At 48.7% G+C, this 27,213-nt stretch overlaps 2 protein-coding genes across 2 annotated transcripts in view; one reads left to right on the plus strand and one right to left on the minus strand.

Annotated features, from left to right (window-relative positions):
* The window catches only part of LOC147118246 (uncharacterized), a 40,167-nt gene extending 37,590 nt beyond the window's left edge, over positions 1-2,577 (minus strand). The window contains exon 1 of the mRNA XM_085983688.1: positions 1,762-2,577. The gene's annotated coding sequence lies outside the window, so the exon portion shown is untranslated. The remainder of the gene's footprint in view (positions 1-1,761) is intronic.
* Positions 2,578-9,989: 7,412 nt separating this feature from the next.
* Positions 9,990-19,144, plus strand: LOC147118247 (uncharacterized). Its single transcript, XM_085984343.1, has 2 exons — positions 9,990-11,507; positions 18,210-19,144. The coding sequence occupies exons 1-2, from the start codon at positions 10,068-10,070 to the stop codon at positions 18,753-18,755; spliced, it is 1,986 nt and encodes a 661-aa protein (XP_085840469.1). The 5' UTR covers positions 9,990-10,067; the 3' UTR covers positions 18,756-19,144.
* Positions 19,145-27,213: the final 8,069 nt, after the last annotated feature.

Here is a 27,213-nt window from a genome sequence, read left to right on the forward strand (position 1 = left end):
GGGTTCACAGTCTAAGGATAAGGGGTTAGCCAATTAGGACTGAGATGAGGAGGAATTTCTTCACCCAGAGAGTGGTGAACCTGTGGAATTCTCTATCACAGAAGGCAGTTGAGGCCAATTCATTAAAAATACACAGTGCTCCTGGGAGTTAATGTGCGTAGGTCCCTGAAGGTGGCGGGACATATTGAGAGAGTGGTTAGCAAAGCATATGGAATCTTGGGCTTCATAAATAGAGGTATTGAGTACAAAAGTAGAGAAGTTATGCTGAACCCATTGTGCCTGTGCCGACTCTTTGAAAGAGCGATCCAATTAATCCAACTCCCCCTGCTCTTTCCCCATAGCCTGTAAATGTTTTCCCTTCAAGTATTTATCTCAATCTCTTTTGAATTATAATATGGAATCTGCTTCCACCGCCTTTTCAGGCAGCGCATTCCAGATCACAACAACTTGGTGTAAAAATCTGTTTCCTCATGTCACCTCTGGTTCTTTTGCCAATCGCCTTAAATCTGGTTTCTGTCCCTTCAGCCATTGGAAACGGTTTCTCCTTATTTACTCTCTCAATATCCATCCTGATTTTGAACAACTCTATTAAATCTCCTCTTAATCTTCTTTGCTTAAGGAGAACAACCCCAGCTTCTCCCATCTTTCCACGTAACTCAAGTCCCTCATCCCTGGTCCCATTCTCGTAAATTTCTTCTGCACCCTCTCTAAGGCCTTGACATCCTTCCTAAAGTGTGGTGCCCAGCGGAAGCCTAGCCAGTGTTTTATAAAGGCTTAGCATAACCTGCTTGCTTTTGTACTCTATTCCTCTATTAATAAAGTCAAGGATCCTGTATGCTTTTTTAACAGCCTTCTCAACTTGTCCTGCCACCTTCTAAGATTTGTGTACATACACCCCGAGGCCTCTCTGTTCCTGCACCCTCTTTAAAACTGGACCATTTGTTTATATTGCCTCTCCTCATTCTTCCTACCAAAATGAATCACTTCACACTTCTCTACATTAAATTTAATCTGCCACGTTTCTGCCCATTTCACCAGTCTGGCTACATCCTCCTGAAGTCTGTTACTATCCTCATTGTTTGCTACATTTCCGAGTTTCGTGTCATCTGTAAATTTTGAAATTTTGCCCTGGATCCCCAAGTCCAGGTCATTGATATATATCAAAAAAAGCAGTGGTCCGAATCAATGTTCACGTTAAGTTGCGCGGCCACGCAGCGGTCTGGAGTTTCCGCGCAGCCGGCTCACCGTCCTATAAATGGAATAAACGCGCATGCGCGGAAATTTGAATGGGCCGTGCAGCCTGTTAAAAGGGGCCACGCACCTCAAAAAATTAGAGGGAACATTGATCCTAATACCGACCCCTGGGGAACATCACTGTTTACCTCCCTCCAGTCTGAAAAGCAACCGTTCACCACTACTCTCTGCTTTCTGTCCGTTGGCAGAAAATTGGGAGGGGGGCGAGAGCAAACAGCACCTGATTTCTCGCCAAGCACTCACGGTAGCAGGGGATTTGCCCTACTTTAAATGTCAGTCTCTTAAATATACATTAATAAAAAGGGAGACGCTGTCCCTTTAAAATCAGTCGTCGACAGGGACGCGGTCCCTTTAATGAAAATCACATAGAAAAAGAGAGCGCCTGTCCCTTTAGGAGAACCCCCACCATTCCCATATTTCTCTTAAAGTGCTTGAAATTAATAATTAAAAATGCAGAAAATTAATATTTAAAAAATTAATTCAGGGAGAAAAAATATTTTTACTCACATTTGCTCCCCAGGGTTTCTTGTTTCATCAATTTAAAAACAAACTGCTTTTTTTATGATCAGCCATGATCACATAGAATGGCGGAGCAGGCTCGAAGGGCCGAATGGCCGACTCCTGCTCCTATCTTCTATGTTTCTATGATTAAAACAAGTATCTTCTGTAAAATAAAATTAGTTTGAGCTGTAAAATGTGAAAGGAACATTAAAAATAAACTTTCCCAGGATCTCAGATTCTGACCAGGCCGCTTTACAAAATGGCGGCGGGCCGATCCCAGGTCCCGCCTCCTCCTTCGCTGCGATTGGTTGGAGGACCAAAGCCCCTCGGTCGGTCCTCCAGGCTCCGCCTCCCCTCGCTCATTGGTGGAGAGCTCAGTGTCAGTCAGTGCACGCCGGCGACATCGTGACGTTGCAGGGTGGGCGGTTGGAGCAGGCCGGAAATTAAATTCATTTAAATTAAATCTCCCGTCAGCCTCCTCTGTCCCAATCAGCTGGCGCAAGTCCCGCCCCTCAGGCTCCCCGATTGGTTGGAGGACCCGCCGCCGGCTCGCTCCTCCAGCCCCGCCCCGCTCGCTCCCTATTGGTCGGAAGCTTCCGTCAATCAGGCCCTGGGCCCGGGCCTTATCTTCTATGTACTTTCAGTGATGACTTTTATAAACTGGTTTTACAGGAAATTAGAAGAGGGGAGAGATTTGAAGACTCTCGGTCCCTTTGTGACTCTAAAGTTGCAGCTGACACTGCGCATGCGCCCCATGGCCCCGCCCTCTCCTGCTCCACAGGCGCCTGGCCCGCACCGCGCATGCTCAGCACAGCCCCTGGGCCCCTGTCAATCATCCTCCCCCTCTGAACAGGCCCCGCCCCCTCCCCCTACTCCGCCGTCGGGCCCCGCTCCCGAAGTTGAGCCGCTACTGCGCCTGCGCAGTACCTCGCATTCTGGGGAAGGCCCGGGCAAACGCGAGAGTCCAGATCACCGGCGGAAAGTGAGTTTTATCAGGGTTTTTTATATATAGCGGAGAGAAGCGGTGGCGGGGAGATAAATAAAAAGAAAATACAAACTGGACCGTCCCAGCGCCCTCCCGGCACCGAGCGCAGCAGATTCAGCGGCTGCAGCCCCTTGTCTTCTGCAGGGAGCCGGACAGGCTTACGTCATCAACTCCACGGTGGTGACTGACGGGAGATCCGACCAATAGGGAGAGCATGGGCGGAGCTTGGAGGACTGAGGTGGCGGCGGGTCCACCAACCAATCGGAGTGTCCGAGGGGCGGGACTTCCGCCGCCTGCTTCTCCCGCTGCTGAGACAATTGGAATGCAGCAGAGGGCGCTCTTCTGATTTTGGGGCTCAGGCCTGTTAGTGGAGCAGTGCAGAGGGAACTTTACTCTGCACTGGGCTTTACTCCCTCAGCACTACACTGGAGGGGCAGCACAGAGTTTTAGACTCGAGTCTCTGGAGTGGGACTTCAACCCACAACCTTCTGACTCAGAGGAGAGAGTGCTGCCACCTGAGCCACGGCTGACACTCTGTATCTAACCCGTGCTGTACCTGCCCTGGGAGTGTCTGATGGGACAGTGTAGAGGGAGCTTTACTCTGTATCTAACCCGTGCTGTACCTGCCCTGGGAGTGTTTGATGGGACAGTGTAGAGGGAGCTTTACTCTGTATCTAACCCGTGCTGTACCTGCCCTGGGAGTGTTTGACGGGACAGTGTAGAGGGAGCTTTACTCTGTATCTAACCCGTGCTGTACCTGCCCTGGGAGTGTTTGACGGGACAGTGTAGAGGGAGCTTTACTCTGTATCTAACCCGTGCTGTACCTGCTCTGGGAGTGTTTGATGGGACAGTGTAGAGGGAGCTTTACTCTGTATCTAACCCATGCTGTACCTGCCCTGGGAGTGTTTGACGGGACAGTATAGAGGGAGCTTTACTCTGTATCTAACCCGTGCTGTACCTGCCCTGGGAGCGTTTGACGGGACAGTGTAGAAGGAGCTTTACTCTGTATCTAACCCGTGTTGTACCTGCCCTGGCAGTGTTTGATGGGACAGTATAGAGGGAGCTTTACTCTGTATCTAACCCGTGCTGTACCTGCCCTGGGAGTGTTTGATGGGACAGTACAGAGGGAGCTTTACTCTGTATGTAACCCGTGCTGACCTGCCCTGGGAGTGTTTGATGGGACAGTGTAGAGGGAGCTTTATTCTGTACTAACCCGTGCAATACCTGCCCTGGGGAGTGTTTGATGGGACAGTGTAGAGGGAGCTTTACTCTGTATCTAACCTGTGCTGTACCTGCCCTGGGAGTGTTTAATGGGACAGTGTAGAGGGAGCTTTAGTCTGTATCTAACCCGTGCTGTACCTGCCCTGGGAGTGTTTGATGGGACAGTGTAGAGGGAGCTTTACTCTGTATCTAACCCGTGCTGTACCTGCCCTGGGAGTGTTTGATGGGACAGTGTAGAGGGAGCTTTACTCTGTATCTAACCCGTGCTGTTCCTGCCCTGGGAGTGTCTGATGGGGACAGTGTAGAGGGAGCTTCACTCTGTATCTAACCCATGCTGTACCTGCCCTGGGAGTGTTTGATGGGACAGTGTAGAGGGAGCTTTACTCTGTATCTAACCCGTGAGGAAAGTGGGGGGGGAAAGGAGTGGAAAAATTGCAAGTAAAAAAGTAATCGGGGCCGAGGTTATGATCTGAAATTGTTGAACTCGATGTTGAGTCCGGAAGGCTGCAGAGTGCCTAATCAGAAGATGAGATGCTGTTCCTCGAGTTTACGTTGAGCTTCCGCGGAGCAATACAAGAGGCCAAGGACGGTGAGGTCCGAGTGGGAATGGAGCGGTGAATTAAAATGACAGGCGACCGGAAGCTCGGGGTCACCCTTACGGACTGAACGGAGGTGTTCCACAAAGCGGTCATCCAATCTGCGTTTGGTCTCCCCAATGTAGAGGAGACCGCATTGTGAGCAGCGAATAGAGTATACTAGATAACTAGGCGCCGTGACTGACGTCAACGCTGACCAATAATGAGAGCGGCACCGCGGGGCCGTGACTGACGTCCGTGCTGACCAATAATGAGAGCGGCACCACGTGACCACTGCCGGGGCCGTCAGTGCTGACCAATAGGGAGAGCGCAGCCATGCTAGGCGGGCGGAGCCTCCAACCAATCAGGGCGCGGGCCGCGGGGGCTCCATTGTGACGTCGCTCACACAACAACACCACCAACAACTTGCATTGCTGCAACATTCAGCGCCCAGCCAGGTTAAGAGAGACTGGATAATATCCAAAGCTGGGGCAAAGAGGGAGCTTTTGAGGAGCGTCTTAGAGCAGTAAACTAGAACTGGACAGGTTGGGTGATTGGGCAGAAGCATGCCAGATGCAGTATAATGTGGATAAATGCGAGGTTATCCACTTTGGTGGCAAAAACAGGAAGGCAGATTATTATCTGAACGGCAATAGATTGGGAGAAGGGGAAGTGCAAAGAGACCTGGGTGTCCTTGTGCACCAGTCGCTGAAGGTAAGCATGCAGGTGCAGCAGGAGGTTTAGAAGGCAAATGGTATGTTGGCCTTCGTAGCGAGAGGGTTCGAGTACAAGAACAAAAACAGTGACCGATCGGACAAAGTCAACATGGATTTAGAAAAGGTAAATCGTGCTTGACTAATCTACTGGAATTTTTTGAGGATGTAACTGGTAAAATAGATAAGGGAGAACCAGTGGATGTGGTGTATCTGGACTTTCAGAAGGCCTTCGATAAGGTCCGGCATAAGAGATTAGCGTGTAAAATTAAGGCACATGGGATTGGGGGCAAGGTATTGACTTGGATAGAGAACTGGTTGGCAGACAGAAAGCAAAGAGTTGGAATAAACGGCTCTTTTTCTGAGTGGCAGGCAGTGACTAGTGGGGTACCGCAGGGATCGGTCCTTGGACCCCAGCTAGTCACAATATATATAAATGATCTAGACGAGGGAACTTGATGTAATATCTCCAAGTTTGCAGACGACACAAAGCTGGGTGGGCGTGTGTGCTGTGAGGAGGATGCCGAGAAACTCCAGTATGATTTGGTAAGGTTGGGTGATTGGGCAGAAGCATGGCAGATACAATATAATGTGGCTAAATGCAATGTTATCCACTTTGTTGTCAAAAACAGGAAGGCAGATTATTATCTAAATGGCAATAGATTGGGAGAAGGGGAAGTGCAACGAGACCTGGGCGTCCTTGTGCACCAGTCGCTGAAAGTAAGCATGCAGGTGCAGCAGGCGGTTAAGAAAGCAAATGGTATGTTGGCCTTCGTAGCAAGAGGGTTTGAGTGCAGGAACAAGGATGTCTTGCTGCAGTTGTACAGGGCCTTGGTGAGACCACACCTTGAGTATTGTGTGCAGTTTTGGTCGCCTTATCTGAGGAAGGATGTTCTTGCCATGGAGGGAGTGCAGCAAAGATTCTCCAGGCTGATACCTGGGATGGCAGGAATGACGTATGAGGAGAGATTGGGTCAATTGGGCTTGTACTCGCTGGAGTTTAGAAGAATGAGAGGGGATCTCATTGAAACTTATAAAATTCTAACAGGGCTAGACAGACTAGATGGTGGAAGGATGTTCCCGGTGGTCGGGGAGTCCAGAACCAGGGGTCACTGTCTAAAGATAAGGGGTAGGCCATTTAGGACAGAAATGAGGAGGAATTTCTTCACCCAGAAAGTGGTGAACCTGTAGAATTCTCTACCACAGAAGGCAGTTGAAGCCAAATCATTAAATATATTCAAGAAGGAGTTAGATATATTTCTTAAGGCTAAAGGGATCAAGGGATATGGGGAGAAGGCAGGAACGGGGTACTGAGTTTGGATGATCAGCCATGATCTCATTGAATGGGGGAGCAGGCTCGAGGGGCCGAATGACCTACTCCTGCTCCTATCTTCTATGTTTCTATGTTTCTAATCATAGAAAGGTTACACAGAAACATAGAAATTTACAGCACAGAAGGAGGCCATTCGGCCCATCTTGTCTGTGCCGGCCGACAAAGCGCTCTCCTCCCTAATCCCACTTTCCAGCACTTGGTCCGTAGCCTTGTAGGTTACGGCACTTCAAGTGCACATCCAAGTACTTTTTAAATGTGATGAGGGTCTCTGCCTCTCCCACCCTGTCAGGCAGTGAGTTCCAGACCCTCACCACCCTCTGGGTGAAAAACGTTCTCCTCAAATCCCCTCTAAACCTCCGACCAATTATTTTAACTCTGTGCCCCCTGGTTATCAACCCCTCTGCTAAGAGAAATGAGGTCCTTCCTATCCTATCTAGGTCCCTCTTAATTTTATACACCTCACTTAAGCCTCCCCTCAGCCTCCTCCATTCCAAAGAAAACAACCCCAGCATATCCAATCTTTCCTCGTAGCTAAAATTCCCCAGACCAGGCAACATCCTCGTAAATCTCCTCTGCTCCTCCTCTAGTGCAATCACATCCTTCCTGTAATGTGGTGACCAGAACTGCACGCAGTATTCTAGCTGTGGCCTAACTAGTGTTTTATACAGTTTAAGCATAACCTCCCTGCTCTTATATTCTATGCCTCAGCTAATAAAGGCAGAAACCCTCACCACTTTTAAAAAGTACTTGGATGTGCACTTGGGATGCTGTAACCTACAGGGCTACGGACCAAGAGCTAGAAAGTGGGATTAGGCTGGATCGCTCTTTGTTGGCCGGCGCGGACACGATGGGCCAAAATGGCCTCCGTCCGTGCTGTAACTTTCTATGATTCTGTGAATGATTCAAGAAAGACTCTGAGAAGGATGAACTAAGGAAGTTAAGGAGGGTATCAAATTGAAAGAAAAGGCATACAATGCTGTGAAGATTAGTGGTAGGCCAGAAGATTGGGAAATTTTTAGAAACTTGCAAAGGATGACTAAAAAAAAACGAGGGAGAAAATTGATTGAGAGTAAACGAGCAAGAAATATAAAAACAGACAGTAAGAGCTTCTACAAGTATATAAAAAGGAAGAGAGTAGCTAAAGTAAACGTTGGTCCCTTAGAGGATGAGACAGGGAATTAATAATGGGAAACAAGGAAGTGGCAGAGACTTTGATCAAATATTTTGTATCTGTCTTCACGTTGGAAGACACTAAAAGCATCCCAATAATAGTGGAAAATCAAGGGGCAAAAGGGAGGGAGGAACTTAAAACAATCACTATCACTAGGGAAAAAGTACGAGGCAAACTAATGGGACTACAGGCTGACAAGTCCCCTGGACCTGATGGCCTGCATCCTGGGGTCTTAAAAGAAGTGGCTGCAGAGATAGTGGATACATTGGTTGTAATCTTCCAAAATTCCCTAGACTCTGGAAAGGTTCCAGCAGATTGGAAAACTGCAAAAGTAACACCCATATTCAAGAAAGGAGGGAGACAGATAGCAGGAAACTATAGGCCAGTTAGCCTAACATCTGTCATTGGGAAGATGCTGGAATCCATTATCCAGGAAGTAGTAGCAGGACATTTAGAAAATCATAATACAATCAAGCAGTCAACATGGTTTAATGAAAGGGAAATCGTGTTAGACAAATGTATTAGAGGATGTAAGGAGCAGGGTGGATAAAGGGGACCGAGTAGATGTCACAGAGTCATAACAGCACAGAAGGCCCATCCAGTCCGTGCCAGCTCTCTGTAGAGCAATCCAGTCACTCCCATTCCCCTGCTCTATCCCCGTAGCCCTGCAAGTTTATTTCCCTCAAGTGCCTATCCAGTCTCCCCTTGAAAACATTGAGTGTCTCCGCTTCCACCACTTCCGTCGGCAGTGAGTTCCAGGTCATCACCACTCGCTGCGTAAAAAAGTTTTTCCTCACATCCCCTCAGTATCTCTCGCCCAAAACCTTAAATCTGTGTCCCCGAGTCCTTGTACCGTCAACTAGTGGGAACAGCCTTTCCCCGTCTAGCCTATCCAAACCCGTCATAATCTTGTACACCTCTATCAAATCAGCCCTCAACCTCCTTTGCTTCAATGAAAACAAATCCAGCTTCTCCAACCTGTCCTTGTAGCTAAGATCCCCCATCCCCAGAACCATTCTGGTAAATCTCCTCTGCACCCTCTCAAGGGCCTTCACATCCTTCCTAAAGTGTGGTGACCAGAACTGGACGCAATAATCCAGCTGTGGCCTAACCAGCGCTTTATAAAGGTTCAGCATAACTTCTCTACTTTTGTACTCAATACCTCTATTTATGAAGCCCAAGATCCCATATGCTTTGTTAACCACTCTCTCAATATGTCCTGCCACCTTCAGGGACCTATGCACATTAACTCCCAGGTCCCTCTGTCCCTGCACACTCTTTAAAACTGTGCCATTAAGTGTATATTGCCTCTCCCTGTTCCTTCTGCCAAAATGCATCACCTCACACTTCTCTGTATTAAATTCCATCTGCCACTTGTCTGCCCATTCTGCTAGCCTTTCTATGTCCTGTTGCAGTCGATTGGTATCATCCTCACTGTTTGCCACACCCCCAAGTTTGGTGTCATCGGCAAATTTAGAAATTCTACTCTGTATTCCAATATTTGGTCATTTATGTATATCAAAAAAAGCAGTGGCCCCAGCACTGACCCTTGGGGATCACCACTGTCTACCATCCTCCAGTCTGAAAAACAGCCATTTACCACAACTCACTGTTTTCTGTCCTTAAGCCAATTCCTTATCCAAGCTGCCACTGACCCACCTATTCCATGAGCCTCAATTTCGTTAACCAGCCTTTTATGTGGTACTTTGTCAAACACCTTCCGAAAACCCATGTGGACAACATCCATTGCATTCCCTTCATCAATCCTCTCTGTTACTTCATCAAAAAAATTCAATTAGATTAGTCGAACACGATCTGCCTTTTACAAATCCGTGTTGGCTCTCCTTAATTAGCTTAAACCTCTCCAAGTGCCCGTTAATATTTTCCTTGATTATTGTTTCTAAAACTTTACCCACCACTGATGTTAAACTGACCGGCCTGTAGTTACTAGGATTGTCCTTACCGCCTTTAAAAGACATAAAAGATCCCATTATTTCGAAGAAGGGCAGGAGAGTTATCCCCGGTGTCCTGGCCATTATTTATCATGCAAATTGGCTGCAGTGTTTCCCACATTACAACAGCGACTACACTTCAAAAAGTACTTCATTGGCTGTAAAACCGTTGATCGTGAAAGGCGCCGTATAAAGGCCAGTCTTTCTTTATTTTCTGTCCTGTATTTACATTAATTACTTATATAAACCTGTTTTACTGTCTCTTGCAAGGGGAGGAATTGCAGACGGGCAGCTTAACGCAAACTTCACACGAAGATCTGACAGAGTCACTCGATTCATCAGGACCTGAATATCATCGACATATGGAAGCGAAAAGCAGCAATCAGAATGCGGGCAAACTGCACACGTGTCTTGTGTGTGGACGTGGGTTCAACCGAAGGTGCAGCCTGGGGAGGCACAAGTGTAACCAAAGCGAGGAGAATCCGTGCAAATGTCGGGAATGCGGGATAGGATTCAGTTGCCTCTCCGAGCTGGAGACTCATCAACGCAGTCACTCCGTGAAATGGCCGTTCACCTGCTCTGAGTGCGGGAAAGGATTCACTCATTCAGGCTCCCTGCGGGCACACCAGCGAGTTCACACCGGGGAGAGGCCGTTCAACTGCTTCGAGTGCGGGAAGGGATTCACTCAGTTATCCAACATGCTGAGACACCAGCGAGTTCACACCGGGGAGAGGCCGTTCAACTGCTCCATGTGTGGGAAGGGATTCACTCAGTTATCCAACATGCTGACACACCAGCGAGTTCACACCGGGGAGAGGCCGTTCACCTGCTCCGTGTGTGGGAAGGGATTCAGTCACCAATCCGTTCTGCTGAGACACCGGCGAACTCACACCGAAGAGAAGCCGTTCGCCTGCTCTCACTGTGAGAAGAAGTTTAACCAGTCTTGCCACCTGTTGCTACACGAGCATGTTCACACCGATGAGAGACCTTTTCAGTGCTCCGACTGCGAGAAGGGCTTCAGAAGATCCAGCGACCTGATACAGCACCAGCGAGTTCACACCAGGGAGAGGCCGTTCACCTGCTCCGTGTGTGGGAAGGGATTCACTCTCTCCTCCACCCTGCTGGCACACCAGCGAGCTCACACCAGGGAGTTCACCTGCTCCGTGTGCGATAAAGGATTCACTAAACAATCCACGCTGCTGACACACCAGCGAGCTCACACCGGGGAGAGCCCGTTCACCTGCTCCGTGTGTGGGAAGGGATTCAGCCATTCTACCTCTCTGCGGGTGCACCAGCGAGCTCACACTGACGAGAGACCCTGTAAGTGCCCTGACTGTGAGAAGAGCTTTAAAAGCGCCGAGGATCTGAACAAGCATCAATGCATTCACACCGGGGAGAGGCCATTCAGCTGCTCTCACTGCGGAAAGAGGTTTGCTAACTCATCGAACCTGGTGAGACACCAGCGACATCACACCGGGGAGAGGCCGTTCACCTGCTCAGTGTGCGGGAAGGGATTTGTCCAGTCCCACACTCTGCTGGTACATGAACGTGGGCACACTGACGAGAGGCCGTTCTCCTGCTCAGAGTGTGGGAAAGGATTCACTCGTTCCGACTCTCTGCGAGAACACCAGCTGGTTCACACTGACGAGAGGCCGTTCTCCTGCTCCGAGTGCGGGAAAGGATTCACTCGTCCCTCCTCTCTGCGGGAACACCAGCTGGTTCACACTGACGAGAGGCCGTTCTCCTGCTTAGAGTGCGGGAAAGGATTCACTCGTCCCTCCTCTCTGCAGGAACACCAGATGGTTCACACTGACGAGAGACTGTTTAAATGTTCCGACTGCGACAAGAGTTTCAAATGCTCAAAGGACCTGAAGAAGCATCGACGCATCCACACCGGGGAGAGGCCATTCAGTTGCTCTCACTGCGGGAAGTGGTTTACGCACTCATCCAGTCTTCGGAAACACCTGCTCCACACCCACACCGGGAAGAGGCCGTTCCCCTGCTCAGTGTGTGAAAAGCGATTTAGCTATCCATCTGACCTGCTGAGACACCAGCAAGTTCACACCTGAGCGCACTGGTCCCATTCTGCTGTCAATCACATGAAGGACTGTTCCGTGTTAATAATGGCAATTAGGGGGTTGGGGGGGTGGGGGGCGGTTTGAAGATGCTGATAACCCCAGTAACTAGGCTGGAGTTTAAGAGGGGTCAGCCTCGGCTCAGTGGGTGACACTCTCACCTCTAGAGTCAGAAGGCCGTGGGTTTGAGTCCCACTCTGGAGACTTGAGCGCGTAACCTAGGCTGACACTCCATGGCAGTACTGAGGGAGAGCTGCTCTGTCAGAGGTGCCATCTTTTGGATGCGACGTTAAACCGCTGCCCCGTCTGCCCTCTCAGGTGGGTGTAAAAGATCCCGTGGCCGCTATTTTGAAAAACGGAAGGGAGAAAGGATCTCGACTCGGAAGATCAGGAAGTAGAATAAGGAGCTAAGGATAACAAGGGGCAGAAAACACTGGTAGGAGTAGTATAAAGGCCCCCTAACCATAGCTAAACTGTTAGACAGAATATTAATCAAGGAATAGCAGGAGCTTGCAACAAAAGTAATGCAATAATCTTGGGGGACTTTAATCTTCATATAGACTGGACAAATCAAATTGGCAAAGGCAGTCTGGAGGATGAGTTCATGGGATGCATTTGGGACAGTTTCCTAGAAAAATATGTCATGGACCCAACCAGGGAACAGGCTATTTTAGATCATGTGTTGTGTAATGAGACAGGGTTAATTAGCAATCTCACAGTAAAGGATCCTCTGGGGCAGAGTGATCATAATATGATAGAATTTTACATTAATTTTGAGAGTGACTTGCCTCAGTCCAAAACTAGAGTCTTAAACTTAAATAAAGCCTATTGCATAGGTATGAGGGGCGAGTTGGCCAAGGTAGATTGGAAAAATAGATTAAAAGGTATAGCAGTAGATAAGCAGTGGCTAGCATTTAAAGAAATATTTCATAATTGTCAACAAAAATACATTCCATTGAGAAACAAAAACTCCACGGGAAAAGTGATCCAACCGTGGCTAACTAAAGAAATTAAGGATAGCATTAGATTGAAAGAAGAAGCTGATAATGTTGCAAAGAATAATAGTAAGGCTGAGGATTGGGAGAGTTTCAGAAACCAGTAAAGGTTGAGCAAAAAATTGATAAAAAGGGAAAAAGTAGAATGAGAGTAAAATAGTAAGAAATATAAAAGCAGATTGTAAGAGTTTCTACAAGTATGTAAAAAGGAAAAGAGTAGCAAAAGTAAACATTGGTCCCGTAGAGGCTGAGGCAGGAGAAATTATTATAGTGAATAAGAAAATAGCAGAAATGTTAAAAAAAAATGTCTTCACAGTAGAAGACACAAAAAGCATACCCGAAATGGTGGGGAACCAAGGGTGTAATGAGGGTGAGGAACTTAACGTATTTAATATAAGTAGAGAAAAGGTACTAGGAAAACTAATGGGACTAAAAGCCGACAAATCCCCTGGACCTGACGGCCTACATCCTAGGGTTGTAAAAGAGGTGGCTGAAGAGATAGTGGATGCATTGGTTTTGATCTTCCAAAATTCCCTAGATTCTAGAACGGTCCCAACGGATTGGAAGGTCTGGTTGGCGGACAGAAAGCAAAGAGTTGGAATAAACGGGTCGTTTTCCGAGTGGCAGGCAGTGACTAGTGGGGCACCGCAAGGATCGGTCCTAGGACCCCAGCTGTTCACAATATAAATGATCTGGATGAGGGAATTGGATTTAATATCTCCAAATTTGCAGGTGACATATAGCTGGGTGGGAGGGTATGCTGTGAGGAGGATGTCGTGAAACTCCAGTACGATTTGGACAGGTTGGGTGATTGGGCAGAAACATGGCAAATGCACTATAATGTGGATGAATGTGAGGTTATCCACTTTGGTGGCAAAAACAGGAAGGCAGATTATTTTTTGAATGGCAATAGATTCTGCTTCTCCCAGGACGGTGCTATTTACGTTAATGTTATTTGTATTGGACTCATGGGAGCTTGCAAGATCACATTTCGTTGTTCATGTACTTGTGCATTGTACAATGACAATAAAGTTGAATTATTATTATTATTATTATTATTGGGAGAAGGGGAAGTGCAAAGAGACCTGGGTGTTCTTGTGCACCAGTCGCTGAAGGTAAGCATGCAGGTGCCGCAGGCGGTTAAGAAGGCAAATGATATGTTGGCCTTCGTAGCAAGAGGGTTCGAGTACAGGAACAAGGATGTCTTGCTGCAGTTGTACAGGGCCTTGGTGAGACCACATCGTGAGTATTGTGTGCAGTTTTGGTCGCCTTATCTGAGGAAGGACATTCTTGCCACAGAAGGAGTGCAGCGAAGATTCACCAGGCTGATACCTGGGATGGCAGGAATGACGTATGAGGAGAGATTGTGTCGATTGGGCTTATACTCACTGGAGTTTAGAAGATTGAGAGGGGATCTCATCGAAACCTATAAAATTCTGTCAGGCCTGGACAGACTAGATGCAGGAAGGATGTTTCTGATGGCCGGGGAGTCCAGAACCAGGGGTCATAGCCTAAGGATAAGGGGTAAGCCATTTAGGACTGAAATGAGGAGGAATTTCTTCACCCAGAGAGTGGCGAACCTGTGGAATTCTCTGCCACAGAGGGCGGTGGAGGCCAGTTCACTAAATATATTCAAGAAGGAGTTGGATATATTTCTTAAGGCTAAAGGGATCAAGGGATATGGGGATAAGGCAGGGACAGGGTACTGAATTTGGATGATCAGCCATGATCTCATTGAATGGCAGAGCAGGCTCGAAGGGCCGAATGGCCTACTCCTGCTCCTATCTTCTATGTTTCTATGTTTATTGCAAGGGGCTGGAGTATAAAAGTAGGGAAATCCTGCTACAACTGTACAGGGCGTTGGTGAGACCGCACCTGGAGTACTGCGTACAGTTTTGGTCTCCGTATTTAAGGAGGGATATACTTGCATTGGAGGCAGTTCAGAGAAGGTTCACGAGGTTGATTCCTGGGATGAGGAGGTTGTCTTATGAGGAAAGATTGAGCAGGTTGGGCCGATACTCTTTGGAGTTTAGAAGAATGAGAGGTGATCTGATTGAAACATAAGATACTGAGGGGGCTCGACAGGGTAGATGCAGAGAGGATGTTTCCCCTCGTGGGGAAATCTAGAACTCGGGGGCACAGTTTCAGAATAAAGGGTCGCCCTTTTAGAACTGAGATGAGGAGGAATTTCTTCTCTCCGAGGGTCGTAAATCTGTGGGATTCTCTGCCCCAGAGAGCTGTGGAGGCTGGGTCATTGAATATATTTAAGGTGGAGATAGACAGATTTTTGAACGATAAGGGAGTGATGGGTTATGGGGAGCGGGCAGGGAAATGGAGCTGAACCCAAGATCAGATCAGCCATGATCTCATTAAATGGCGGAGCAGGCTCGAGGGGCCAAATGGCCGACTCCTGCTCCTATTTCTTATGTTCTTATGATGAGATCCTATTTGGTCGCTAATCGGCCCCACCATTCCTTTAACTATCCTTTTACTTTTCATGTGTTTATAGAAGATTTTTTCCCTTTTATGTTACCCCCTAATCTTTTCTCATATTCTCTTTGCCCTTCTTATATCCTGTTTCAATTTCCCCCGCACTTTCTGTATTCTGCCTGGTTTTTGACTGTATTCTGTACCTGACATTTGTCGTAAACCTCCTTTTTCTGTTTTATTCTAACCTCTATATCCTTTGTCATCGGGAGCTCCAGCTTTGGATGGCCCATCTTTCCTCCTTATGGGAATATGCTTGGTTTGTACCTGAACTATCTCAGCCTTGAAGGCCTGCCATTGGTCTTTCACTGTTTTCCTGGACAATCTTTGTTTCCAGTCCACCTGTGCTCGATCCCTTCTCAAATCACTGAAACTGGCTCTCTTCCAGCTGGGTATTTTCACCGTTGATTTTATTTTGTCCCTTTCCATAAGTACTTTAAACCTAATGATATTGTGATCACTGTTAACCAGATCCCTCCTGCCCCAGAACCGATGAGAGACCTTTTAAATGATCTGACTGTGCAAAGAGGTTTCAGAGCTCATCCCACCTGCTGAGTCACCAGCCTGTTCACACAGATCCTCAAAAAAGGAAGATGTTTTAGAAAGGCTGGCGGCATGAAAAGTTCGCAGCCATCTCAGAGCAGTGTCCCTTTAATTACAATCTCGCAAAACAAGGAGAATTGCTGTCCCTTTAACTACCACAAATCCCTGGGTGGAGGAGAGGGGAGATACAGTCTGTCCCAGTAACTGTCGCACAACAGAATTAACGACCCTGTCCCATAAGGACCCTCCTGCCATCTGGGAGACGCTACAGATGCATTCGCACCCGAACGACCAGATTTAGGAACAGCTTCTTTCCCAGGGCTGTCATCCTACTGAACTCCACAAATAAACTCTAAAGCCTACACATCTGCCAATGCACTTTATTATGTTTATGTTAATGTATTACAAGCCAAATGAATATTGAATGTTTAAATGTCTTAATCTAAATGTACACTCTCGGGAGCCGCAAGCCTACATTTCGTTGTACTGCACTTGTGCACTAACAATGACAATAAAGTTGATTATTATTATTATTATTATCCCTGCTTTTCTTCAAGTGTCTCATCCTTAAAATTCTCATCCTTGTTTTCAAATCCCTCCGTGCCCTTGCCCCTCCCTATCTCTGGAATCTCTTCCAGCCCCTACAACCTTCCGAGATATTTGCGCTCGTCTAATTCCGGCCTCTTGAGCCTCCCCGATTTTAATCGCTCCACCATTGGTGGCCGTGCCTTCAGCTGCCTAGGCCCTAAGCTCTGGAATTCCTTCCCTAAACCTCTCCATCTCTCTATCTCTCTCTCTCCTTCTTTAAGATGCTCCTTAAAACCTACTTCTTTGACCAAGCTTTTGGTCATCTGCCCGAATATTGCTTTATGTGGCTCGGTGTCAAATTTTGTTTTCTAACGCTCCTGTGAAGAGCCTTGGGATGTTTTACTACATTAAAGGTGCTTTATAAATACAAGTGGTTGTTGTTTCCTGAAACTAATAACAAATTCCCCAGAGGGAAAAAAACTTGTACTTTTACTCCCAAATATTAAAAGGTTTGTGCCACAGAAGCACAAGGTTTATCTGCTTTTATTCGTGAATTTAAAAAGTCTGTATTGCAATCTGAGCCCGTGGGTTGTGAGTCAAAGAGCCTTGTGTCCAATGAGGGGAATGAAGGCCCACAGCCTCCCCTGGCCCCAGGCCCTGAACAAGGGACTGGAGAAACTCGCTGCCCTGCGGATCAGACAATCAGCCGGCGCAAGTCCCGCCCCACAGGCTCCCTGATTGGTTGGAGGACCCGCCGCCAGCTCGCTCCTCCAGCCCCACCCCGCTCGCTTCCTGTTGGTCGGAAGCTCCCGTCAATCAGTCACTGGGCCTGGGTCACGTGTCCCTCACCGACTTTACAAGAAAACCCCGCGCGGTCACCGGGTGGAGCTGCTGGTCGGCGGGAGCTGGGTCGGGAGATTAATAAACTGCGGGTAGGCCACGCCGCAGGGTTTATAAAGTTGGAGAACGGCCTCAGGCCTGAATGCGATCCCGCGGCCTGGTCTATGTTCCACCGGACGGCAGCTGTGAGGCTTTTTCTCGGTGACAGGCCCGGGTTACGCGCCGCCATCTTGGTGGAGGAAAGACTGGCTGGTTCCCACTGCAGCATGGTGCATGCGCGGCCATCTTGGTAAAGGAAGAAAGAGTGGGCGGGGCTTCAGGGTCCCAGTGACCAGGAGAGACAATCAGTGACTCATTGATTTGATTCTCACTCTGCACACAGCGGGTGTAGAACTGAACCCAACCAGAGTAAAGGGAGGACGAAAACTGGGAGTGGAGGAAAGAAAAGTTGGAGATGGTGCGATGGTTTTGTATTTCAGCACAGGGAGGAGGGAGAGTGTGTGGGACAGGGATTTACAGCTTTGGGGAAACAAGAGAGGAAAGAATGTTCCACAGAAACTAGAATTGTCTGTTCTGAATTTCTATCCTGTATTTACAGTGATGGCTTTTGTAAACTCCTTTTACAGGCTGTGAGAAGGGCAGGATTTGCAGACGGGAAACTCAAACCAAACATCACATCAAGATCTGACAGAGTCACTCCATTCATCAGGACCTGAATATCATTGACCTTTGAATACAGAAGGACAAATGTTTGTCTCTTCTGTCTGTGGGAAAAGATTTCAAACATCCGTGTGACTGGAAAACACACACCCGAGTAAGAGTGTTCCAGTGCACTGACTGTGGAAAGAGCTTTAACCAGTTACACAGCCTGAAAAATCATTGCACCATTCACAGCGGGGAGAAACCGTACACGTGTTCTGTGTGTGGATGAGGCTTCAACCGATCACCCAACCTGGAGGGCCACAAGGACACCTGCACCACGGAGAAACGGTGGAAATGTGGGGACTGTGGGAAGGGATTCGATTATCCATCCAAGCTGGAAACTCATTGGCGCACTCACACTGGGGAGAGGCCGTTCACCTGCTCAGAGTGTGGGAAGGGATTTACTCAGTCCTCCAGCCTGCTGAGACACCAGCGAGTTCACACCGGGGAGAGCCCATTCACCTGCTCCGAGTGTGGGAAGGGATTCGCAGAGTTATCCAAGCTCCAGATACACCAGCGAGTTCACACTGGGGAGAGGCCGTTCATGTGTATTGAATGTGGGAAGGAATTCACTCAGTCATCCAGCCTCCATACACACCAGCGAGTTCACACTGGGGAGAAACCGTTCTCCTGCTCCGTGTGTGGGAAGGGATTTGCAGAGTCATCCAAGCTCCAGATACACCAGAGAGTTCACACTGGGGAGAGATCGTTCACCTGCACTGTCTGTGGGAAGGGATTCACTCGGTCCTCCAACCTGCTGGCACACCAGCTTTTTCACACTGACGAGAGATCCGTGAAATGTTCTGACTGTGGGAAGACCTTTAAAAGCTCGAAGAGCCTTAAGAGACACCAGCGTCTTCACACTGATCTTAGAATCTAACAGCATAGAAGGAGGTGATTCGGCCCATCATGTCTGTGCTGGCTCTTTGAAAGAGATATCCAATTTAGTCCCAAACCCAGCTTTATCCCCAGAACTCTGCAAACTAGTCCTCTTCAACTATACGTCCAATTACCGTTTGAAAGTTCCTGTGGAACCTGATTCCAGCATCCTTTCAGATGGTGCGTTCCAGATCTTAACAACCCTCTGTGTGAAAACAATTCTCCTCATTTCCTTCTAGTTCTTTTAGCAACTATTTTAAATCTGTGACCTTTGGTTACCGACCCACTTGCCAGAGGAAACAGTTTCTCCCTACTTGCTCGATCAAAACCCCTCATCATTTTGAACACCTCTATTAGGTCTCCTCTTAACCTTCTCTGCTCGAAGAGGAACAATCCCAGCTTCTCCAATATCTCCACATAACTGAAGTCCCTCATCCCTGGTACCATCCTGGTCAACCTCCTCTGTACCCTCTCCAAGGCCTTGACATCCTTCCTAAAGTGTGGTGCCCAGAACTGTACACAAGACTCCAGCTGAGGCCAAAACCCTGCAGCTGTACAAAACCCTGGTTAGACCACACCTGGAGTACTGTGAGCAGTTCTGGGCATCACACCTTAGGAAGGATATATTGGCCTTGGAGGGAGTGCAGTGTAGATTTACCAGAATGATACCCGGAACCCAAGGGTTAAGTTACGAGGAGAGATTATACAAATTAGGGTTGTAGTCCCTAGAATTTAGAAGGTTAAGGGGTGATCTGATCAAAGTTTTCAGGATATTAAGGGGAACAGATAGGGTAGATAGAGAGAAACTATTTCCGCTGGTTGGGGATTCTAGGACTAGGGGGCATAGTCTAAAAATAGAGCCAGACCTTTCAGGAATGAAATTAGGAAACACTTCTACACACAAAGGCCTAGAAATTCAGTGGCCTGCGCCACCGGTTTGCGCCCAAAGAGGGCACTCAGTGGCTTTTGCGCCACTGGCCACACCTACCGCGATATTTAGCGGGGCGCTAATGGTGGCGTTAGCCTGTAGTGCTGCGCCGCCACCGATGACGTCATCGGTGTGCGCAGTGCCCCGCTCCCGCCCCGATGACCATATTTGGTCGCACCCGCCTCCCCCGCGCCGGCCGCAAATAGCGACCGGTACACAGGGGCCTACCTGTGGCGGTAGTGGCGCTCGTTAAGGTGGAGGTGCGGCCGGCCGCTCTTTCGGCGCCCGCCTGCCAGCACCTCCGTCCCCGGCCTCCTACACCACCCCCCCCCGCGGCATTGCCGGCTGTTTCCCGAGAGCCCGGCACTTCTCCTTGGTGCCGGGCTCATTTGCCGGCACTCGCGAGCGGGGATCGCGCTGTTGCAGCCACCTCCCCCTTAACAGTGGGAGGAAGGCCTGCAGTACCGCAGCGTGCCGTGCTGCAGCGTGTGGCGCTGCGGCCCTTAGCGCGCCGATATTCAGTTTCAGCGCCCCAAGCGGGGCGCGGGAAGCCTCGATTAGCGGCCCGCTTCCGTTTGGGGCGCAGAAACTGAATATCCGGATGGCGCAAGTGGCTCCGCTCGCAGCGGTAATTCCGGCGCCCAGGCGAGCTTGGCGCCCCAAACGGCGCCCAACTGAATTTTTAGCCCCATGGGTGGTAGAAGTTTGGAACTTCCTTCTGCAAATGGAAATTGATGCGAGATGAATTGTTAATTTTAAATCTGAGATTGATAGGTTTTTGTTACCCAAAGGTATTAAAGGATGTGGGCCAAAGGCGGGTCTATGGGGTTAAGTCACAGATCAGCCATGATCTCATTGAATGGCGGAACAGGCTCGAGGGGCTGAATGGCCTCCTCCTGTCCTATGTTCCTCACTAGTGATTTGTAAAGGTTTAGTGTAACTTCCTTGTTTTTGTTTTCAATGGCACCATTTACAAAGCCAAGTATCCCACACGCTTTCTGAACCACCTCACCAACTTGCCGTCGCTCTTTCAAAGATTTGTGAATATGGACCCCCTGGTCCCTCTGCTCTTGCACCCCCTCAAAATAGTCCCATTTAGATTATACGGCCTCTCCCTGTTGTTTCTCCCAAAGTGCATCACTTCACACTTATCCTGATTTAATTTCATCTGCCTTGTGTCTGCTCATTTCACAGTCTGTCTGTCCTGCTGAAGTCTGCTACTACTATGCTCACTATTTACTACGTTGCCAAGCTTTGTATCATCTGTAAACTTCAAACTTGTACACCTACACCCAAGTCCAGGTCAGTTATATATAACAGGAAAAGCAATGGTCTTAATCCCGACCCCTGGGGGAACCACTGCATACTTCCCTCCAGTCAGAAAAACATCCCTCAGCACTGCTCACTGTCTCCTATCCCTCGGCCAATTATATACCCAAATTACCATCAGCCCTTTAATAGCATGTGCTTCTCTTTTCCGAGTAGGTCTCCTGTGTGGTACTTTATCAAATGCCTTTTGAAAGTCCATAAGAACATAAGAAATAGGAGCAGGAGTGGGCCATATGGCCCCTCGAGCCTGCTCCGCCATTCAATAAGATCATGGCTGATCATCGACCTCAACTCCACTTTCCCGCCCAATCTCCATATCCCTTGATTCCCCTAGAGTCCAACAATCTATCGATCTCAGCCTTGAATACACTCAAAGACTCAGCATTCACAGCCCTCTGGGGCAGAGAATTCCAAAGATTCACAACCCTCTGAGTGAAGAAATTCTTCCTCATCTCAGTCTTAAATGGCCTACGCCTTATCCTGAGACTATGCCCCCTAGTTCTAGACTCTCCAGCCAGGGGAAACAACCTCTCAGCATCTACCCTGTCAATCCCCTTCAGAATCTTGTATGTTTCAATGAGATCACCTCTCATTCTTCTAAACTCCAGAGAGTATAGGCCCATTCTACACAATCTCTCATCATAGTTGGAATAAACGGGTCATTTTCCGAGTGGCAGGCAGTGACAAGTGGGGTACCGCAAGGATCGGTCCTAGGACCCCAGCTGTTCACAATATATATTAATGATCTGGACGAGGGAATTGGATGTAATATCTCCAAATTTGCAGATGACACAAAGTTGGGTGGGAGGGTATGCTGTGAGGAGGATGCTGTGAAACTCCAGTACGATTTGGACAGGTTGGGTGATTGGGCAGAAATATGGCAAATGCACTATAATGTGGATAAATGCGAGGTTATCCACTTTGGTGGCAAAAACAGGAAGGCAGATTATTTTTTGAATGGCAATAGATTGGGAGAAGGGGAAGTGCAAAGAGACCTGGGTGTTCTTGTGCACCAGTCGCTGAAGGTAAGCATGCAGGTGCAGCAGGCGGTTAAGAAGGCAAATGGTATGTTGGCTTTCGTAGCAAGAGGGTTCGAATACAGGAACAAGGATGTCTTGCTGCAGTTGTACAGGACCTTGGTGAGACCGCACCTTGAGTATTGTGTGCAGTTTTGGTCGCCTTATCTGAGGAAGGACATTCTTGCCATGGAAGGAGTGCAGCGAAGATTCACCAGGCTGATACCTGGGATGGCAAGAATGACGTATGAGGAGAGATTGTGTCGATTGGGCTTATACTCACTGGAGTTTAGAAGATTGAGAGGGGATCTCATCGCAACCTATAAAATTCTGTCAGGCCTGGACAGACTAGATGCAGGAAGGATGTTTCTGATGGCCGAGGAGTCCAGAACCAGGGGTCATAGTCTAAGGATAAGGGGTAAGCCATTTAGGACAGAGATGAGGAGGAATTTCTTCACCCAGAGAGTGGTGAACCTGTGGAATTCTCTGCCACAGAGGGCGGTGGAGGCCAGTTCATTAAATATATTCAAGAAAGAGTTGGATATATTTCTTAAGGCTAAAGGGATCAAGGGATATGGGGAGAAGGCAGGGACAGGGTACTGAATTTGCATGATCAGCCATGATCTCATTGAATGGCGGAGCAGGCTTGAAGGGCCGAATGGCCTACTCCTGCTCCTATCTTCTATGTTTCTATGTTTCTATAGGACAGCCCTCTCATCCCAGGAATCAATCTAGTGAACCTTCGTTGCACCGCCTCCAAGGCAAGTATATCCTTCCTTAGATAAGGAGACCAAAACTGTGCCCAGTACTCCAGGTGTGGTCTCACCAAGGCCCTGTACAATTGTAGCAAGACTTCCTTACTCTTATACTCCAAGCCCCTTACAATAAAGGCCAACATGCCATTTGCCTTCCTTATTGCTTGCTGTACCTGCATGCTAGCTTTCTGTGTTTCTTGCACGAGGACACCCAAATCTCTCTGAACACCAACATTTGAAAGTTTCTCACCATTTAAAAAATATTCTGTTTTTCTATTCTTCCGACCAAAGTGAATAACCTCACATTTCCCTACATTATACTCCATCTGCCACCTTACTGCCCACTCACTTAGTCTATCTATATCCCTTTACAGACTCTCTGTGTTCTCCTCACAGCTTACTGTCCCACCTAGCTTTGTATCATCAGCAAACTTGGATAGATTACACTCGGTCCCTTCATTTAGGTCATTAATATAGATTGTAAATAGCTGAGGCCCCAACACTGATCCTTGCGGCACCCCACTAGTTACAGCCTGCCAACCTGAAAAAGGTCCGTTTATCCCTACTCTTTGTTTTCTGTCCATTAACCAATCCTCTATCCATGCTACTATATTACCCCTAACCCCGTGAGCCCTAATCTTGTGTAATAATCTTTTATGTGGCACCTTATCGAATGCCCTTTGGAAATCCAAATATACTACATCCACTGGTTCCCCTTTATCTACCCTGCTAGTTACATCCTCAGATAACTCTAATAAATTTGCCAAACACGGTTTCCCTTTCATAAAACCATGTTGACTCAGCCTACCCATGTTATGATTTTCTAAGTGCCCTGATACAACTTCCGTAACAATGGATTCCAGCATTTTCCCAACGACTGATGTCAGGCTAACTGGCCCGTCGTTCCCTGTTTTTTCTCTCCCTCCTTCCTTGAATAGCGGTGTTACATTTGCGACCTTCCAATCCGCTGGGACCGTTCTAGAACCTCGGGAATTTTGGAAGATCAAAACCAATGCATCCACTGTCTCTTCAGCCACCTCTTTTAGAACCCGAGGATGTAGGCCGTCAGGTCCAGGGGATTTGTCGGCTTTTAGTCCCATTAGTTTCTCTAGTACTTTACATTAAGTTCCTCACCCTCATTAAACCCTCGGTTCCCCATCATCTTTGGTATGCTTTTGTGTCTTCTACTGTGAAGACAGATACAAAATATTTGTTTTAACGTTTCTGCTATTTCCTTATTCCCCATAATAATTTCTCCTGTCTCTACCTCTAAGGGACCAACGTTGTCAGTTGTGGCTCAGTGGGCAGCTCACTCGCCTCTGGGTCAAAGGGTTGTGGGTTCAAGTCCCACTCCAGGGACTCGAGCACATAAAGCTAAGCTGACACTCCAGTGCAGTGCTGAGGGAGTGCTGCACTGTCGGAGGTGCTGTCTTTCAGATGAGACGTTAAACCGAGGCCCCGTCTGCTCTCTCGGGTGGATGTAAAAGATCCCATGGCAGTATTTTGAAGAAGAGCAGGGGAGTTATCCCCGTTGTCCTGGCCAATATTTATCCCTCAACCAACATAACAAAACCGATTATCTGGTCATTATCACATTGCTGTTTGTGGGAGCTTGCTGAGTGAAAATTGGCTGCTGCACTTCCCACATTACAACAGTGACTACACTTCAAAAAGTAAAGTGCTTTGAGTCGTCCAGTGGCCGTGAATGGTGCTATAGAAATGCAAGTCTTTCTTTACTTTTGCTACTCTCTTCCTTTTTGATGCTTTTGATTTAATGATTAAACATTTAAGAAATTATTGCAGTGACAAAGGCTGTCTGTGAAACTGGAGGAAATTTGTCTTTAAATAATGTTATTTAAAAAAAATTTTTTAATGTAAGATTGAACATTTTATTTACAGTAAATGACATTTACAGAGCTCAGGTCTCAGCTCTTTGTACAAAGTCACAAGCCCTCATGCCTACAAGACAGGGGTCCCAGTCTCTACAAGCTTCTTGGTCATCTTCACTTGTTCATCTGGATAATGGGTCTCCCGGAATTCACACAGTTGAGGGTCGGCGCTCCCAGTGGAGAGTTTGTGCAGATCCAGCAGACTCTGGTTGACATTCTTCTCCATCTGCAGGGCTCTCTGCATCGCCGAGCGGAGCCTCTCGCTCTCCCGGCCGAACAAGCGGACTGTAATGAAACTTAAAAACTTAAATTCATTTTTGAAACTTATCAAATTAAATTAAATTCACCCCAGCCGGGGTGACAATGCACTCCAGTCCTCGCGGCACCCACCGATCTCGGAAGGTCTCAAGTGTGCCGGCAGACACCGCGTGCTCCATCTCCAGGGCCACCCGGGCATGAACATGGCCGCAGAAGAGAGGCAGGCAATCGGGCCGAACGACCCCCTCGACTGCCCGCTGCCTGGACCTGTTTATTGCCATTTTGGCCAGGCTCAGGAGCAGTCCTACAAGGAGGTCCTCCGATCTGCCTGCTCCCCTTCGTAGATCAGGAGCGTGGGACTGAAGTGCAACCAAAAATCGAGGAGCAGCCCCTTCAAAAAATGGAACAGGGGCTGCAACCTCTCACATTCCACATAAACATGGAACACGGACTCCTCTAGGCTGCAGAAAAGGCAGGCGGCCTGGTAGTCTGTGAACCTACTTAACATTTTATTGCAAGGGACGGCACCGTGCAACACCCTCCAGGCCAAGTCCCCAATAGAACAAGGGAGGACTCCCGCATAGAGAGCCCTCCATTGGGGACCTCCGCCTCCACCAGATGGCAAGATGGCACGCCAAGGCGTGTACGGATGGCAGACGATGATGGCAAAGTGGAGAGTGTGCAGCAGCAGCCCGTACAGGAAACCCCTCCATGCAGAGCTCAAGGGCACGGAGGACATTTCCCCGAGGTGGCTCAAGTTGTGAGGCGCCATTTCCTGAGAGGGGTTTCAGGGTCGTGCGCCGATGAGGAATTCTGTCCGAATGGGGGTCAGTTCGGACGGGATCACCCCATGTGCTTGAGCCTCCTCGATACACCTAGTGGAGTCGGGGCCCACTGCCGCTTTCAGCAACTCGATGGCTTTGGCCGTGCGCCAGACGTTGGCCAAGGACAGGCGCTGTGCCAGCTCTTCTGGCGCCATCCAGCCCACTTTTCCACCATATAGCAGGTCCCTGATTCTAGTCACCTTGCCAGGCACAGCCCTGCTCTCCGCCAGCCACCCGATCCAGCAGTCACGGAGGTGCGGATTCCTGAGCAGCGGCTCCCGAAGGAGAACCGCCATTCCTGATGGGGGAGAACTCCGCCTGGAGGCGACGCTGTTCCAGACCCATAGCAGTTCCTGGTAGAAGACAGGCAGCTCCCGCAGGTAGGCATGTGTACCACCCAATTCCACAAACAGGAGCTGCGTGTCGTAATTGAGGCCATGCAGCTGACAGAAGAAATACGTCGCCAGCGCACACCATCGAGGAGGATTCTTGATGTACAGGTATCTCTGCAGGAGCTGAGTGGGTTTGGGAGGTGCTGCTGAAGAAGTATTGGCGAGTTGCTGCAGTGCATCTTGTAGATGGTACACACTGCAGCCACAGTGCACTGGTGGTGCAGCAAGTGAATATTTAAGGTGGTGGCTGGGGTGCCAATCAAGCGGGCTGCTTTGTCCTGGATGGTGTCGAGCTTCTTGAGTGTTGTTGGAGCTGCACTCATCCAGGCAAGTGGAGAGTATTCCATCACACTCCTGACTTGTGCCTTGTAAATGGTAGAAATGCTTTGGGGAGTCAGGAGGTGAGACACTTGCCACAGGATACCCAGCATCTGACCTTTGGAATTCTCTTCCCCAGAGAGCTCTGGAGGCTGGGTCATTGAGTGTGTTTAAGGTGGAGATAGACAGATTTTTGAACGCTAAGTGAGTCAAGGGTTATGAGAAGTGGGTAGGGAAGTGGAGTTGAGGCCAAGATCAGATCAGCCATGATTTTATTGAATGGCGGAGCAGGCTCGAGGGGCCAAATGACCTACTCCTGCTCCTACGTCTTATGTTCTTGTGTCTCTCATCAGCTCCGGCCGCCGCGCTGAGTTGTGTCTGACCCCGCGCATGCGTCCCATGGCCTCACCCTCTCCTGCTCCACAGGCGCCCGGCCCGCACCGCGCATGCTCAGCACACACCCTGGGCCCCTGTAAATCATCCTCCCCCACGCCTGCGCGCTGGGCCCGAGCTCCAGGCTGCCGCGTGGGGCTTTCTTTGTAAAGACGGTGTTGGTGAAGAGCCGCAATCAATGAGGGAAAGTGAGTTTTGCGAGGGGGCGGAGTGAACCGCAGCACGTGATCGCGGGGCCTGTGACTGACGGGAGCTCTGACCAAAAGGAAGAGCGCAGGCGGAGCTGACTGGCGGCGGGTCCTCCAACCAATGGCGGCGCGGCAAGGGGGCGGGACCTCCTCTCCAGCTCAGGTGCGC

Source organism: Somniosus microcephalus, chromosome 4 (assembly GCF_052327205.1).
Source record: "Somniosus microcephalus isolate GS21.2 chromosome 4, FLI_Smic_1.0, whole genome shotgun sequence".
Classification (NCBI taxonomy): Eukaryota; Metazoa; Chordata; class Chondrichthyes; order Squaliformes; family Somniosidae; genus Somniosus; species Somniosus microcephalus.

What these genes read in the sequence shown, in the direction of transcription:
- LOC147118247 (XM_085984343.1), top strand. Translation starts at nt 10,068, where the DNA reads ATGGAAGCGAAAAGCAGCAATCAGAATGCGGGCAAACTGCACACGTGT. An exon ending in CTCTGCAGGAACACCAGATG is followed by an intron (nt 11,508 to 18,209) that starts GTTCACACTGAC and finishes TATCCATCCAAG; the next exon opens with CTGGAAACTCATTGGCGCAC.